This window comes from Budorcas taxicolor, chromosome 1 (assembly GCF_023091745.1).
Source record: "Budorcas taxicolor isolate Tak-1 chromosome 1, Takin1.1, whole genome shotgun sequence".
Taxonomy (NCBI): Eukaryota; Metazoa; Chordata; class Mammalia; order Artiodactyla; family Bovidae; genus Budorcas; species Budorcas taxicolor.
Genome location: NC_068910.1, coordinates 195,033,775 through 195,050,428, shown reverse-complemented (window position 1 = coordinate 195,050,428; position 16,654 = coordinate 195,033,775). Strand labels below are relative to the sequence as shown.

The 16,654-nt window shown below is 43.0% G+C and overlaps 1 protein-coding gene across 1 annotated transcript; it reads right to left on the bottom strand.

The window, feature by feature from the left end:
* Nucleotides 1-5,822: 5,822 nt before the first annotated feature.
* Nucleotides 5,823-10,537, bottom strand: A4GNT (alpha-1,4-N-acetylglucosaminyltransferase). The gene is made up of 2 exons (XM_052649766.1): nucleotides 10,106-10,537; nucleotides 5,823-6,437 (listed from the first exon to the last, which is right to left on the bottom strand). The coding sequence occupies exons 1-2, from the start codon at nucleotides 10,514-10,516 to the stop codon at nucleotides 5,823-5,825; spliced, it is 1,026 nt and encodes a 341-aa protein (XP_052505726.1). The 5' UTR covers nucleotides 10,517-10,537.
* Between the last annotated feature and the right edge of the window lie 6,117 nt (nucleotides 10,538-16,654).

The following is a 16,654-nucleotide window of genomic DNA, read 5'->3' as shown; positions in this document are numbered from 1 at the left end:
TAGGTAGCCATCACCTCTGCTGTGTCCCCTGTGCCACAGCACACACAAGACGTGGTGGCACGAGTGACAGCAGGTATGCAATGCAAAACACAGGAACAGGCCAAAGGAGACTGCCCTAGACGCCTACTCCAGGGGACATCCTGTCACCCTGAGTGGCGGGGCCATAACCATAGAATGGGAGGACAGAAGGTGGGTTCTCAATATCCGTGGTTTCCATTTTGCCCTGTAGCCCCTCACCACTTCCTCAGGCCAGTGCCAGATACCCGCTGTCTGAGAGGCATAGACACCGCGCACAACTGGTCTCCTTCCTGCACTTGGGGATGTGCCAGTGGGACATGTCTGCTGATTGAGGGTCTACGTTAGACTCTGTTGTTATTGTTTAGTTGTTGTGTCTGACTCTTTTGCAACCCCAGGGACTATAACTCACCAGGCTCCTCCGTCCATGGGATTTCCTAGGCAAGAATACTGGAGTAGGTTGCCATTCCTTCTCCAGGGGATCTTCCCCACCCAGGGATCACCAGGGAAGCCCACTTTAGACTCTAAGGAGTCCACAGTTGGAGTGCCCTCTGCTGTCAACTGCTGGCATCACACTTTGGAAGCCAGCCGGGTTCCAGACCCCAATTTTTCAAAGGGCTTCTAGTGTGTGGGGGACAGGTCTCCCAGGGCTGGGCTGCTGACCACTGATGGTCCCAGAGGTGATTTGAGGTCAAAGGTGTACTGTTGGGTTCTCACCATATTAATATATATAGACAGGCATATAGTTAGAAGGACATTTTACATAAAAACCTGGTTTGCTAGTTTCTTGAAAAATCTGAGGATCTGGCATCAAAAAGCCTGCACTCACATACCAAGAACTGGGGGAACGTCTTACCTACTCTCTAACCCATTCCCTGAAAAAGTTCACTTTGAAGAAGTCTGTGCACTTAGAGAAAGACCTCTTTTCTCAGGAAAACTCTCTCCTCTATTGCAGAATGAGATGCAGGATCAATTTAACCAGGACCCACTCTCTAAGTCTAGAAACAAACACTAGATGGGACGGGCTGAGACAGATTGAAAAAAAATGCAACAAAATAATAAAATGTTTGTGTCCATGATATACAAAGACCAGTTAAAAATCAGATAGAAATAGAAAAGCAATCCCATAGAAAAGTGAACAAAAGATTAGGCGAGTCATAGAATAAGGAAACGTACCAGTTAAACATATGAAACAATCAACTTCACCAAAAGTAAAATAACTAGATATATTTTTAAACAATCATATTGGCTAAAATTAAGCAGAATGTTGGCACTGGTGAAGGATGGGAAAATGAGAAATTTCAAGCAGCCTTTTTGAAAACAATTTGACAGCACATATCAAATTTTAAAGTCTTCAAAATGTGGTAATCAGAACTACAGTACCACTTGTATGATTAAAATTAGAATCCCCTTAAATGTTCACCAGCTGGGTTTTAAGTAAATAGGTTATGATATATCCTACAATAAAATGCTCTGCAGCCCTTATGAAGAATATATTTTGTTAATGAAAAAAGGTGCCCAAGACATATGCATTGTTAAATTAAAAAACAACTAACATAATACTATGTATTATGTGAATCCATTTATGTTTTTTAATTATACATATAAGATATCAGGGGTGATATTCAAAATATTTAACCATTATGCTCACACAGTCATTAGCCCTCTGGGGCAAGTCTTCACACATTAGTTGCTGCATCATGGAAGTCCTGGAGAGAAGAGTTAGGGCAGATAAGCTGATAGTGGGGGCTACTTGGAAGACTATGGCCAGAACTATTCCCAAATAGCACGGACATATATTCAGAGAAAAGTGAGAGACATACCAAACTTGACAGTGGCACAAGACGGACTTTCATCTTTTACTCCATTCAATCTTATCATTTGAAATTCTACGAATGAGTGTCAGATTTGAAAAAAGAAAAATTAAAATGGGGGAAACACTAGCATGACCTAATTTCAAAATGTATCATGATGTAAACGTGTGGTATATATTCACCAAAGGCCAGAAGGAATCCAGGGTCATCTGGAACCCACATTTCTGATGCTCATTACTCTTTTTATTTTGCCCAGTAGCCTCCTCACCACCATGCTTTCTTTCCAGCTTTATTGAGAAATAATTGTTATTTATCACTCTATAAGTTTCAGGTATACAGCATGATTTACATATATTGTGAAATGACAACCACAATGGTTTCAACTAACATCCGTCTTCTCATGTAGATACAATAAAAAGAAAAAAGGAAACAATATTTCTCCTTGTGATGCAAACTCCAGTATTTACTCTCTCAACAACTTTCCTGTGTTTCACACAGCAGTGTCAGCTGTAATCATCATGTTGTACGTTACATCTCTAGTACTCATTTTTTAATCACATACCTTTTAGTCTATGCATTTTTCCCATCACCACCAAGTTTTGAAATATTCTTTTCTACTAAACAAACTGCATTTATTAAGTAATACATTATTAATTTCTGCCTGACGTCTTATCAATCAAAAACATCTTGCTGCCAGGTAAAACTCTCTATAACCATCAAATTATCAATATTGCTACAGTGAATTCATACCATCACAGCCCAGCATAGAGAAATGTGACATTCAGCTTGACCTATTTGATCCCATCATATAAAACAGTTCATATATTTTTGAAATATTGAAAATATTTCTAATCAAACTTTTCAAAACCCTAGTGATTGCGAACGTTAGTCATACATTTGCCATGCATTCTCCAGATGTGGAAATTAGGTCCAGTGTGTGACCTTGCTCCACCCTCAAAGAGCTAATGCTAGAAGACATGCCTGTGGAGACAGGCAGATGAGCTGAAACCCAGCAGGGACTCTGGGGACACTGATCAGAGGGCCACCAGGGTGAGTAGCAGCAGGTCTCAAAGTCTCACTCTAGCGTCAGACTGGACCTAAGAATCCAGAGCAATTAGCTGGGAATAAACAAAGCTAGGGCAGGAGACATGACTTGCAATTATTGTTTAGTAAGACAGTCAGAGCAGTGATTCTCAAAGCAGGAAATATCAGAATGAAAGGGCATGGGTGGATGTAGTTTGAAAAGCATTATTACTTTATATCTGGAGAAAAACATAAATTTATGCTTTCCTTAAAAGCAAACTATCAAAAAAATTTTCTAGAAAATCTTGATTGATGACTATTTGTGGAAGAAATATTAATTCTCATACCTCCTAGGAAGAGGAAGTAAATTTTTATGTGACTGTAGAAGGGGCAGCTGTTTTTAAAATTTGAGTGAGTGATTTGCTTTTTTAAGACAATTAGGGTAGAAAAGGGAATAGCAGGCACCCTAAGGAGCAGAGGAGACTATCCCAGAGGGGATAAGGCCAGTCATTAGATAAATACTGGGGACCTCCAATCGACTGAATGTGATCCCCCCAAAATTCATATGTTGAAATCCTACTACCTCAAAGTGATCATATTAGGAAGTGGGACCTTTGGGAGGTAATTGGGTCATGAGGGCAGAACACTCATGGATGGGATTAGTTCCCTTATAAAAGGGACCCCAGAGATCTCTCTTGCCTCTTTCCACCATGTGAGGATTCAACTAGAAATGTGCTATCTGCCACTTGGAAGAGGATCTTCACTAGAGCTCAGCCATGCTGGCACCCTGATCTTGGGCTTCCCAGCCTCCAGAACTGTGACAAATACATTTTTGTTGTTTAACCACTCAATCTATAGCACTTTGTTATTGCAGTCCAAGCTGACTTAGGACCTTGTCTGCTTGATCCAGCTGAATCTTCAGCATCTAAATCAGTGCTTGGCACACAGAGAGACAGAATTAATATTACTGACTGAATGCTTTAATGAGTATCAAATTAAAGGGTAGAAATCAAGTCTTTTTTTCCCCCAGCCAATTCTCTAACACAGCTGTCCTCAACCTATATGTCACCAGGGACAGATTTCATGGAAGACAATTCTTCCACGAACCAGGGATTGGGGGGAGGGGGATGGTTTCAGAAGATTCAAGTGTACTTCAATCTAATTCCACCAATGATTTGACAGGAGATAACCATCCACAGCCCAGAGGCTGGGGACCCCTGCTCTATCAGATTCTGTAATTAATTTTACAGAAGTAAATTTAATGCTCTATCAGACTCTGTAATTAACCTTACAGAAGTAAATTTAACATGTAGTAAAACTGTCAGCTGCCTATCATAACACCCATTTTTCCTTCCTCCTTAAATGTCCCAGCCTCTCTTGCAGCTACATACTGGTCACTGAGATGTAAAGTTAAATGTTATACGGCAAGTTGCAGGAAGAGTTTATAAAGTAAGGAAAGTGCACCTTTCGTCTTTCCTTCATCCTGCTGCCTGAAATGCAGAAATGGGCTGGAGACCAAGCTGCAGTATGAACCGTGGGCTGTGGAGGCTAGAGATGGTAAGCAGAAAGATGCAAGAAGCCAGGGTCCCTGATGACTGCAGTGATCATACCCACCCTGATCTGCCTACCTTCAGACTACTTTTACATGAGAGAGAAACTTCTATATTGTATATACTAATGGTCTTGGGATTTCTATTGTAGACACAGTCCACCCATCCCAACTGACAAGTGGGGCCTGCAGTTCCGCCACTGCCCGCAGGGAGCGTGTGAGAGTTTTCCTCTCGCTCTGTGGCAGGAGCTCAGCCTCCTTCAGCACCGGTGCGGGTTCCGCTTCCTCATGCCGCAGGTCAGCGCTGTCAGTGCTCTGAGGACCTGCTGAGGTTTCAGCTTTAGGACAGCATGACACTGTGTCCATGCAGATGGGAACAGATTTCTCAGGACATGCCCCGGGAGGTCCCATGGGGAGAAAACGGTGAGGGAAAAGGGAAGTGAGGGAAGGTGAGGAGAAACTTCTGGTGTGCAAATGATTGCCGGGAGTTGAGGGTTGGTGGCGGTTGGGGGGAGTCCATCTTCAGAGGACCCAGGAAAGGAAGGCCTTGATATGGAAAAGTATAGGTTTCTAGCCCGTGGTATGTGCAATGTATACTGTGTCCAGTGTCATTCTTTAGTGTGGAGTCCAGTTTTCCTTGCATTGTTTACTGAGGGGATTGCACTTGCCCGGCTGTATGTTCTTGACCCTTTGGCTATAAATAAGCTGACCACATCCATGTAGGGTTATTTCTGGGCTCTCTCTTCCGGTCCTCTGGCCTGTGAGTCTGTCTTTGACCTCACAATCGTTCTGGTTACCGCCGCTTCAAAATACTTTTGAAGTCAGGGAGCAAGATACCTCCAACCTGTTCTCCTTTTTGAGGATTGCTTTGGCTATTCCTGGTCCTTTGTTGTTCCACATAAATATCAGGATTCTTTGCTCTATTTCTGAAAAAAAAATGCCATTGGAATTTTGGTATAAATTGCTTTTAGTGTGCACATTGCTTTGGGTAGAATGGACATTTTAACAATATTCATCCTTCATGAGCACATGATATCTTTCTGTTTCATTGTATCTTCTTCAGTTTCTTCATCAGTGTCCTAAAGTTTTCAATGTGCAGGCCTTTCACATCCTTGGTTAAATTTATTCCTAGGTATTTTGTTCTTTTGGATGCAAATGTAAATAGAATTGTTTTCTTTTTCTTTCTGATGGTTCGTTATTAGTGGTTAGAAATGTAGCTCATTTTTGTGTATTGATTTTGTCACCTTATTGAACTCATTTTTTAGTTTTGATGGTTTTTTGGTGAAACAACATGGAAAATTGTGACTGTAAGTGATATGCGGGTGAGCCTCTGCACTCCAGGGAAGTGGAGATCAGGTGAAAGCCTGGCATTCCAGGAAGTGGCTAAATCCACAGTGTTGCACCAACAACCCAGCATTGGCTTATTTGTTACCTGGACTCTGCTCCCTAGTCACTGACCCCTCTGGACCTTGAAGCAGGTCCCTGTAAGTCTTGGGACAGTGCTTACGGTAGAGATTTTCCACCAGTGTATTGCTTCCTCTGACCACAGCCTTCCCTTCCTGGTTCATGTGGTTCCACAGATGCAGGGCATAGGAATCATTGAAGCTCGGTTCTGTATCCCAGACTTCATAGTAGCGTCGCCAGGCTCGAAAAGAGATAGGGTAAAATCTTTGAGGGTGTAGGAAGGAGAAGTTTAAACACTTGAGGTCACTCACCTCCTGGAAGTCTCTGAGTTTGCACCATACTCTCAAAAGCCTCGTCATCAATTCGGGACCCTGGTGGCCCCAAATACGTGGATTGTAATTTTCCACAAAGTTTTCCATGCACTCCCACAGGAAAGGGTGGTGAGGGAGGAATCCAAACACCCCATTACTTGAGAACTGAGATTTCTGTGCAGCCAGAAAGTTGTCCTCAGGGATGGGTCTGACGGAGATGACATCTGTGTCCATGTAGACACCACCGTACTTCCAGATGAAGGCCAAGCGGGATGCATCTGAGCTGATATGGAGCCAGAATCTCTCGGTACTGCTGTTGATCTGCAGGAGCAGGTACAAATCAGCCCCCAGAAAAGGGAAAGGGGAGGCCCGGCACAGGTAGCTAAGGAGGAAGCAAGTAGACCTCCCAAAAATCTATTTGCCAAAAGCCCAATGTTGCAAATTTATCAAAATTACCTCCAACCCAAAATAGTTGCCTTTACGTGAAAAGTTTACAGCAGTAGTATCAATAGGAAGATTTTTAGCAGCTTCTAAAGATTTCATGAAATGGTTTTTTTTATAAAAGCAGTAGAAAGATGAAACCCAGAAGGGATTTCATGAGTCACTTTCAGCAGAATAGAAATTAACCACAAATATGAAACTGTGAAGAAAGAATTTTTTGTACAACCTAAAAATGCTGAGAACTGATAAAGGAAAAAATGAACTCTGAAACCATAGGATATATTAATATCTATGTTCTTTGAAAAGTTGGTAAAAGAATCTTTAAAAAAAAAAAAAGAATCTTAAAATGCATCCATGCCTTCATCCACTGATTAATTCATTTAATAACATTCATTGAAGTCCTACTTACCACTCACACAGCTCTAAGCTGCTAAGGATACAAAAGTGAACAGACAAAAATATTTACTGGCAGAAGATAGACAATAAACAAATAAATATATCATATGTTGGGTTTTCATAAGGCCTCAGAAAGAAAAAGTCAGGCAAGGGAATTATGAAGGGGACAGGATGGAGCACTATCTTGAGTTCAGACAGAACCTTGGATAAAGCAGATGGATGAACTATGTTGGTATTTCTGAGAGGAGGGTTCTAGGTAGAGGAAACAGCAAGTGCAAGGGCCCTGGGGCAGGAACACACTCATGGTGTATAGGATCAGGAAAACCACACTGCAGAGTAGTGAAGGGAGAGGGATAGGAAACAAGATCAGAGAAGAGGCAGGGCAAGAGTGAGGGCAGATGCTATGCTGGGGTAGAGACCAAAATGATTTGGAAGGTTTGGAAGAAAGGAGATATAATCTGAATTAGTCTAAAAAGGGTCACCCTGGCTATGGTATGGAAAATAGATGGGGGCAGGTGCAAAGAGGCAAATTTGGAAGCTGTTGAAATAATCCAGGCAGGAGATGATGATGGTTTAGACCAGGGTGACAAGAAAGGAGATGGCAGAAGTAGTCAGATTCTGAGCACATGGGAAAGATAAAGCTGGTCAGGATTTGCTGATGGATTGGATATGGAGCTGGAGACCGAGGAGTCAAGGACAACTGAAAAATGATAAAATGTGAGCAGAACAGAAAATGTCTTTGAAATGAATAAAAATAAACCATTATAAATTAAATATCCATGTTCCCAAGTAGAATGCTAAGATTTTGAATACAAAGAACAAAATATATTTTTCTGAATTTAAACATGTTGATTAAAAGATTAAACCGTGACCCTTGGCTTCTGACAAAATAAACTTTTTTTTTTATTCTGCTCTAACACCAAACAAAAGAAAGTCAGCTAAGACTGCCGAAATCCTCACCTGAACTATTAATAGCATTATATTGTATACAATTACCAAAAACCTCATGAATAATAATAGCTAAAATTTATCAATAACTGTTATAATTTCTAATCTACACAAATCCTCAAAAATCATAGTACCTGGCTTCCCTGGCAGTCCAGTGGTTAGGAATCTGCCTGCCAATGCAGGGGACATGGGTTTAATCCCTGGTCTGGGAAGATCCCACATGTTGAGGAGCAACTAAGCCTGTGCCCAGGCACCGCAACTACTGAGCCCACGCACCCTGGAGCCCGTGCTCTACAGCAAGAGAAGCCACTGCCATGATAAGCTGGCACACCACAACTAGAGAGTAGCCCCCTGCTTGCTGCAACTAGAGAAAGCCCAAGCACAGCAACCAAGACCCATCTCAGCAAATATAAAAAAATAATAATAAATCTTATAGTGTATATATACTATGATTATTCCTGTTTTCAAGTGAAAAATTAAAAGGAAGGAAAAAGAAGTTCAATCCTTTGTCCAAGGTAAGAGAGGCAGAGGTTGGATTTTAACCCAGGCAGTCTAACTCTGGAGGCCCACTTATTTCCAGTAAAAATAACTGAAGTTGATTGTTAGTAAATTGGTGATTATTAATGAACAGACCCAGATATCAGAAGCCACGCAGAACCAGGAGGAGGAAGCCTGCCTTGATGTAGACATTGGACTGACATCAAGGTAAAATAAAACCTTCCCTAGAGGTGAGCACCAGAAAGAGGAATCGGATTCTGGTTGCTCATTCCCACCCCAAGTTCACAGCACTCATCCCTGGGCATCTTCAAGGGCTGCTGCTGCTGCTGCTAAGTCACTTCAGTCGTGTCTGACTCTGTGCGACCCCATAGACAGCAGCCCACCAGGCTCCACCGAGCTTGGGATTCTCCAGGCAAGAACACTGGAGTGGGTTGCCATTTCCTTCTCCAATGCATGAAAGTGAAGTCCTCAGTCATGTCCGACTCTTAGCGACTCCATGAACTGCAGCCTACCAGGCTCCACTGTCCGTGGGATTTTCTAGGCAAGAGTACTGGAGTGGGGTGCCATTGCCTTCTCCTCTTCAAGGGCTACAGTTGCTCAAATTAGTGCAGTGAATCCAGTGATCATCAGCAGGTGATGGCACACTCAGTCATCCTCACAACTGGCCTCCAGCTATCCTATGGTGGCTAACTGGGGCAGAAAATGCCACCGCCCAGCTCCCCCAAGGTGCAAGAATGTCCCCCATCCAGGACACCCTGCCCAGTCCCTAAGTGACTGAGAGAGGGTGTGGGACAGAAGTTCTCTCTTTTTTTTTTTAATACAAATACTGTAGTAGATTGGATAACAGCCACTCAATGGTCCTAATTCCTGAAACCTACAATTACCTCCTTTAGAAACAGGGTCTTTGCCGATGTGATTAACTTAAGGACCTTGATCCGAGGAGATTAGCCTGGATCATCATGGGCCCTAAATGCCACCACAAGTGACCTTTAAAGGGAAAGGGAAAGGGAGATTTTGCACAAAATTACAAAATTCCTAAGAGCCCCAGGAGTTTCTTGATCATCTCTCAATATTACACAATCCTATATAGCTGCACCGACCTGATCTTTCATGAATTATCTATTTAAGTCATTTTCAAGTTCAATATTGCCTAATTTCCCCCCCTCAGGTGCAAAAAAAGTTTAACATAGATGGGTTTAAAACTGTCAGTGAAAAAAGAGTGGTCTATATACCTAGAAAAGATACAGAAACTCATTCAATTAAGAGTAGTTTCAAGACATCCTAAGAAATAAAATGGAAGCAAAAGGCAGCAGGGTAGAGATCAGCTTAAATCAAGACTCTCCTGTTTCCTTGAATTGGGACACAACACCGTAGAAAGAAGACCAGGCAAGAGTCAAAAGATCTGGGTTCTTGCCTATCTTTGATACCCCGTCTCAGCCTATCTCTGAGCCCTTATCCTCAGTGTGAAAGTGAAAAGCGAAAGTGAAGTCGCTCAGTCTTTGCAACCCCATGGACTGTAGCCTACGAGTCTCGTCCATCCATGGAATTTTCAAAACAAGAGTACTGGAGTGGGTTGTCATTCCCTTCTCCAGGGGATCTTCCCCACCCATCTATCCTCAGTGTACCCATCTATAAAATGAGTAAGTTGGATCCAGTTTCTATGGTCTCTCCCAACACTGGGATTCTGAGGTTCTCTAAACACTTACTCGAGTGTACCACGAAAACAACGGTGTGTCTTCAAACAGGCTTTTCATATCCAAAGGGAAGAGGAAAACATTGTCAATTGCTGAGAGGAGGGAAAGGGCTGGGGAAGTGGAGTTTTGGGGCAGCTGCATGGAATTATTGAGCCCTTTCATAAGTAACAGCACAGGCTGCTCGGGGTAAACCTTTGCAGCTGACTCCACAGCACAGCAGACCAGCGGGGTTGGCTCCATTCTCTCCGAGGTCTCTAGGAACACGATGCTGCGCCCACGGCCCAGGAGGGCTTCCAGCCCCTGCTGGGACTTGTAGGAAGGTAGGTAGCAGATGAGGCAGCTGGGTTTCAGGGTGAACTGGTAGAGGAAGCCACAGGCAAACAGTAGGGTGACCGACAGGGAGAACTGGAGCTTCGTCAGCATGTCCACCCCTCTCTCTTGGCCTGCTCCCTAAAATCAACAGTATTCATTAAAAATTATATTCATAAAACTTGATAAGATATAGTACACATGAAGATAATATATGAATATCACTTTCAAGCTTAGTTTTTTCATTGAAGTATAGTTGATTTATAATATCAGATTACTTTCAGGTATACAGCATAGTGATTCAGTATTTTTATAGATTATATGCCAATAAAAGTTATTACAAAGTAATGACTATAATTCCCTTGTGAGACAATATATCCTTGTTGCTTATCAATTCTATATCCAGTGTAGTTCGTATTTGTTAATTCCCTCCCCCTGTTTGCCCCCGACCCCTTCCCTCTACTCTTTGGTCACCACTAGGTTGCTTTCTCTCTCTCTGGGTCTGGTTTAGTGTTGCGTGTGCATTCATTTATATTACTTTTTACATTCCCCATGATAGTGATATCATACAGTATTTGTCTTTGTCTGATTTGTTTCACTAAGCATAATATTCTCTAGGTCCCTTGACATTGCTGCAAATGGCAGAATTTCATTATTTTTATGGCTGAGTAATAATTCCATTGTGTATATGTATATTAAAATAACTTTATCCATTCATTTATTGATAGACACTTGGGTTTCTTCCATATCTTGCCTGTTGTAAATAGTACTGCTGTGTACATTGGGGTACATGTGTCTTTTCAAATTCATGGTTTTGTTTTCTTTGGATATATACCAAGGAATGGAATTGCTAGATCATATGGCAATTCTATTTTTAGTTTTTTGAGGAATCTGCATACTGTTTTCCATAGAGGCTGTACCAATTTACATTTCAACAGACCCTGTATGAGAGTTCTCTATTCTGTACATCCTCCCCAACATGTGTTATTTATAGACTTTTTGATGCTAGCCATTCTGACAGGTGTGAGGTGATATGTCTTTGTGGTTTTTATCTGCATTTCTTTAATAATTATATGCTTTGATTTTTAAAATTCTAAATAAAATGTGATCCAATCAAATCCAGCAATGTTCAAAAGAAAGGTACATTGATTAGGTTTTACCTGAGGAATTTAAGGATGATTTGCAATAGGAAAATAATTAATTAGTAGGAAAACTATTAATGAAATGCATTATTTTAATAGATTAAAAAAAGAAAAACTGTATGATCATTTTAGCTCAATAGATGCTGACAACAAGATGAAATTTGATATCCATTCATGATTTTTTAAAAGCACAAGGAAACTTTCTTAAACTGACAGTGTCTACCAGAACATATAGCAATGATCATGCTTAATACGAAGCATTTGAAACCTCCCCATTAAGACCAGGAATATAGTATGGATGTCCATTATCAATGTTACTTTCCCCATCATTCTGCTAAGTCTAACCAATGCAATGAAACAAGAGAAAAGAATTTCTACTATGAATATTAGAAAGGAAGAGACAAAAATATCACTAGTTGTAGAAAATATGATTGCCTATAGAGAAAATCCAAGACAACTTACCGAAAAACTAATGGAATTGAGAAGAAGCAAACTGAAGGTTAAATCACTTGCCAAGATTACACAGTTAGCAGAGCCATGACTTTAACTTGAGTCCACCTGTCCCCAAAACCTAGGCTCTGAGCGGATACCTGCAGCACCTCCCCCTCCTTCAACATAAGCTCTAACTCCAGCCAACACCAGGAGAGCAAACATCTCATTCATTAGTGGTTAGTTTTTTTGCTTTACTCTTTCAGAAAATACAAATCCAATAAATCAGAGCTTACCTTCTAGCCAAAAACTTGTAGTTGGCCAATACCTGTGGTCTTAGCAGCAATGACAAGTTTTTTCCTACTGCACTTTCTGATAAGTGACCACCTAATCTTCAATTCAACAGTGCCAAGGGAAGTAAATCATTGGCAGAAGATTAATGCTAAACACCAGAATTCCCAGGAAGCTCCACCCTTTATTTACTAAGTTGCCCCAAACACGGAGACTTGCAGATCAAGGGGTTCACATGATTTTTCAGGTGACCCACACACTAATCCTACCTTTTGGTGGGCCTGTCAGGGTGCTATAAGGCAACAATTTCACCTGGGGAAAACTGAATCCATAGTATAATCTTGGAGCCAAGAAAGTGTGCACCCAAGTAGTTTGGCCTCAGTCAAAATCATGGGCAGAGACTTGGGAAATTTCTTCAGTACACAACCCTGTTTGTCCAAGCTCTGCAAACGAAAGGTTTTGTTGAGGGAAAAGAAAATCCACCTCCACAAATAGGTAAGTAGTGTGCAAACCCCAAGGGCTCCCCACGTGGCTCAGTGGTTAAGAATCTGCCTGCCAATGCAGGAGATGCAAGAAATGAGTGTGTGATCCCTGAGTCAGGAAGATCCCTTAAAGGAGGGTATGACAGCCCACTCCAGTATTCTTGCCTGAAGAATCCCAAGGACAGAGGACCCTGGTGGGCTACAGTCCATGGGGTTACAAGAGTCATGACTGAGCAACTGAGCTCACACATGCAAACCCCAGTAGTCCAAGGCCTGGTGATCTGGAACTAGAATTGATTCCCTGGTTTCAGTTATGGTGGCTTCAGGAAGGGCTTCCCTGGTGGCTCAGATGGTAAAGAATATGCCCGCAATGCAGGAGACATGGGTTTGATCCCTGGGTTGGGAAGAATCCCTGGAGTAGGGCATGGCAACCCACTCCAGTATTCTTGCTTGGAGAATCCCCATGGACAGAGGAGCCTGGCGGGCTGCAGCCCATGGGGTCACAAAGAGAAGGGTGCCTTTGCCTGGGCTTCCTCTCAGTCTCATGAGGTCAGTGTCACCACGCTCCACTGATGTGGTAATCCCCACATTTCCCCAGACAGTGTGACTCTCCTGTGGTCTGCTCCCCATCACCCCTGACAGGTGTAATTTTATGCATGCTAAGTTGTTTCAGTCACGTCCGACTCTTTGTGACCCTGTGGACTGTAGCCCCCCAGGCTTCTCTGTCCATGCGGATTCTCCAGGTAAGAATTCTGGAGTGGGTTGCAATGCCCTCCTCCAGGGGATCTTCCCAACCCAAGGAATGAACCCAGATCTCTTATGTCTACCTACACTGGGAGGTGGGTTCTTTACCACTAGCACCACCTGGGAAGCCAAACAGGCATGTGTAGTAATCCTCTTTTGAGCTATCTTTTGCTCTGAGTTCATCCAGAACCTTCTCTCAGCCATGAATAGGTATCCACTGGATGCTCTGGTATGGATGGAGAGGCTCCCTCCTGAGCAGACTTTGGATCCTGATATGGCAGCTCAAAGGAAGTAAAGCTGTCCCACTCGTCGATGGCTTCTTGTTTTCTGTTTGGTTGGCCAAAGAGTTCATTTGGGTTTTTCCATAACATCGTACAGAAAAACCTGAATGAACTTTTATTCAACCCACTATGTGCCCGAGGCTCCCCAGGAGCAGTTCTTGGGTCTCTACACACACCTCTTCCTTTTGGAACTGAATTTCTTCTTTGAACCTTGTCAGGTCCAGGGTCAGGGTCCTTGGAATCTTTCCAAAGTTCCCTAGACCTGGATAGATGGGTTGTTCCTTCCTCATGGAGGGGTGGAGGAAGCAGAGCTCCTGGTCCTCACTCTGGGGTAAAGAAAGGCCTCCATTAGTGGGAGTGATGCGTTCCTAGTGCCCACATTTCGGGAGGATCATGGATCCTGGTGCCTTCTAGCTGTTTGCAAGATAGCCAACACCATCACACAAGTGATCGAGGTAGAGATCAGGGAAGTAGTTGGTGATCTTTGTCACAGTCACAGGGATGAAGGTGAGCATGAGTGATGCAGTTAAATGTTTTTTTTTTCTCACTTAAGGAATTTTATTTAATAATGGAAAAGTGTAAACATCAATTCATTACACCTTTACAAGTCTAGTATTCTACCCATCTATTCAGTTTAGTTCAGTTCAGTTGCTCAGTCGTGTCCGACTCTTTGCGACCCCATGAATTACAGCACGCCAGGCCTCCCTGTCCATCACCAACTCCCGGAGTTCACTCAGACTCACGTCCATCGAGTTGGTGATGCCATCCAGCCATCTCATTCTCTGTCGTCCCCTTCTCCTCCTGCCCCCAATCCCTCCCAGCATCAGCATCTTTTCCAATGAGTGAACTCTTCACATGAGGTGACCAAAGTACTGGAGTTTCAGCTTTAGCATCATGCCTTCCAAAGAACACCCAGGACTGATCTCCTTCAGAATGGACTGGTTGGATCTCCTTGCAGTAAACCCATGTATTAGGCTCACATTTGATATATTTTTTAAATTTTTAATTGGAGGATAATAGTTTTCCAATGTTGTGTTGGTTTCTCATGTACAGCAACACGAATCAGCTACAAGTATACATATATCCCCTTCCTCTTGAGCCTCCCTTCCTCCCCTCTAGGTCATCACAGAGCACTGAGCTGAGCTCCCTCGTGCTGTACGACAGCATCCCACTAGCTATCTGTTTTACTCATGGTAGTGTATATATGCCAGTGCTGCTCTCTCAATTCATCCCACCCTCTCCTTCTCCAGCCTGTATCCACAACTCCATTCTCTACATCTGCGTCTGTTTTCCTGCCCTGATGCAAGGAAACCTTCAGCACAAAACATATGGCCTGTCTGACCAGGGACCAAGTAGAGGGTATAACGGAAAAAGCACTGAGCTTGGAATCATGCCTCTACCCACTGTAGGTCAAGGGGGACAGGCCAAGTCCCCAGGCTGCCCAGAACCTCTGCTCCTCTCTGCAGTGCTGATCTCAGGCCCATTGTGAAGATAGAAGTCTCTGAAAGCCAAAGAAGTGATTCCCTCTTTCCACCAAGGCTAAGAGGAGAAAAATAGAACACTCGTACTGTAGATGGCATGGATTCCCTGATGATAAACATTAAGTCGTTACTGTTTTCAGATGAATGAAATCTTCATACTTGCCAGTGAACAGTTAAGAAGGAAATTCTCAGCCCTGTGTGAGAATTGTTGAAATGGGTACAGAGGCCAGCAGTTAGCCTCTGGTACCTGGGGTCTTTTTAGGATCACAGCCTGATGTCCTTGTAGAGTCTTTCCAAGGAGGCCTCCTGTCATCTGAGCTCCTCTACCAGGAACATCCCCAGATTCTTCCAGCCTTCCCTCTCATGTTCAGAGCAGGACTGCCTTTCCTTCTGTCTGCTCCCATGTCTGCCTTCTCTGGCCTGTACCACACTAACTTTCTGTCTGTGCAGGTAGCTGCCACAGCGACAGCTCCTATCCTGAACACCACAGACCCTTAGGGGCTCAAGGATGGGCTTCAGGAGACCCTAGATGCTGAAGCCACAGCTTCCATCAGTACCTTTACCCTGGATGCCACTTATCCACAGTTTCTCCTACCTATCACCTAAGGAACGTCCCTACTCTTTGACCCTCTCTGACATTAATTCTGTTTAAAATTCCTGAAGATGTCTTCACCATCCAATCTCAGGTCTTCTCCAACCAGCCAAACAATCCTTGGGAACCTCAATACAGATATCTGAGTAGAGATGGTCCCAGAGTTCTTTATCTTTACACAGTGGTTGGGTCTGAATGCACTGAATGACTGAATGACAGTCACATATGCATCCAGGTCTATTTTGTCTCCTTTTGAGGAGTTTTGGCCTCCTGTAAGAGAGTTCTTACTTCCTACACTGTAATGTAAGCCAGACTTGGTCAATTCAGTGGATTATGAAGCCTGGGTAATTGTTGCTCAGTGATGAGACCTTAGGAAATGTGGATTGGTGTAGCCTCAAATGGGACTTCCCTGGTGGCTCAGATGGTACAGAATCTGCCAACGATGCAGGAAACCTGGGTTTAAACCGCGGGTTGGGAGGACACCCTGGAGAAGGGAATGGCTACCCACTCCAGTATTCTTGGAGTTTCCAAGATAGCTCAGAAGGTAAAGAGTCTGCCTGCAATAAGCTAACAGGATGGGTAGAAACTCTGAATCCATGTTCTTTTTATTTTACAAGGCTGTTCTTTGGATGCTTGAAGCTAGTGCAAAGAAAAGGGAGTAAAGGGAAGAAAATCAAAGAAGAGCCTAGTTTTCCCCCACTTGTTGGCCCTACAGATAACCTCTGATAACCTCAATTGGAAATAGTTTGGTGTTTGGATCTGAACTACCTCTGTTGTAAAAGATTCGCTGTGTCAAGAAGGAAACATTAA

Bases quoted from the DNA above. Each gene is read 5' to 3' on its own strand.
- A4GNT (XM_052649766.1), bottom strand. From the start codon at position 10,516: ATGCTGACGAAGCTCCAGTTCTCCCTGTCGGTCACCCTACTGTTTGCC. The intron at 6,438-10,105 runs GTAAGTGTTTAG...CTGCTCCTGCAG, and splicing joins TGTTTTCGTGGTACACTCGA to ATCAACAGCAGTACCGAGAG.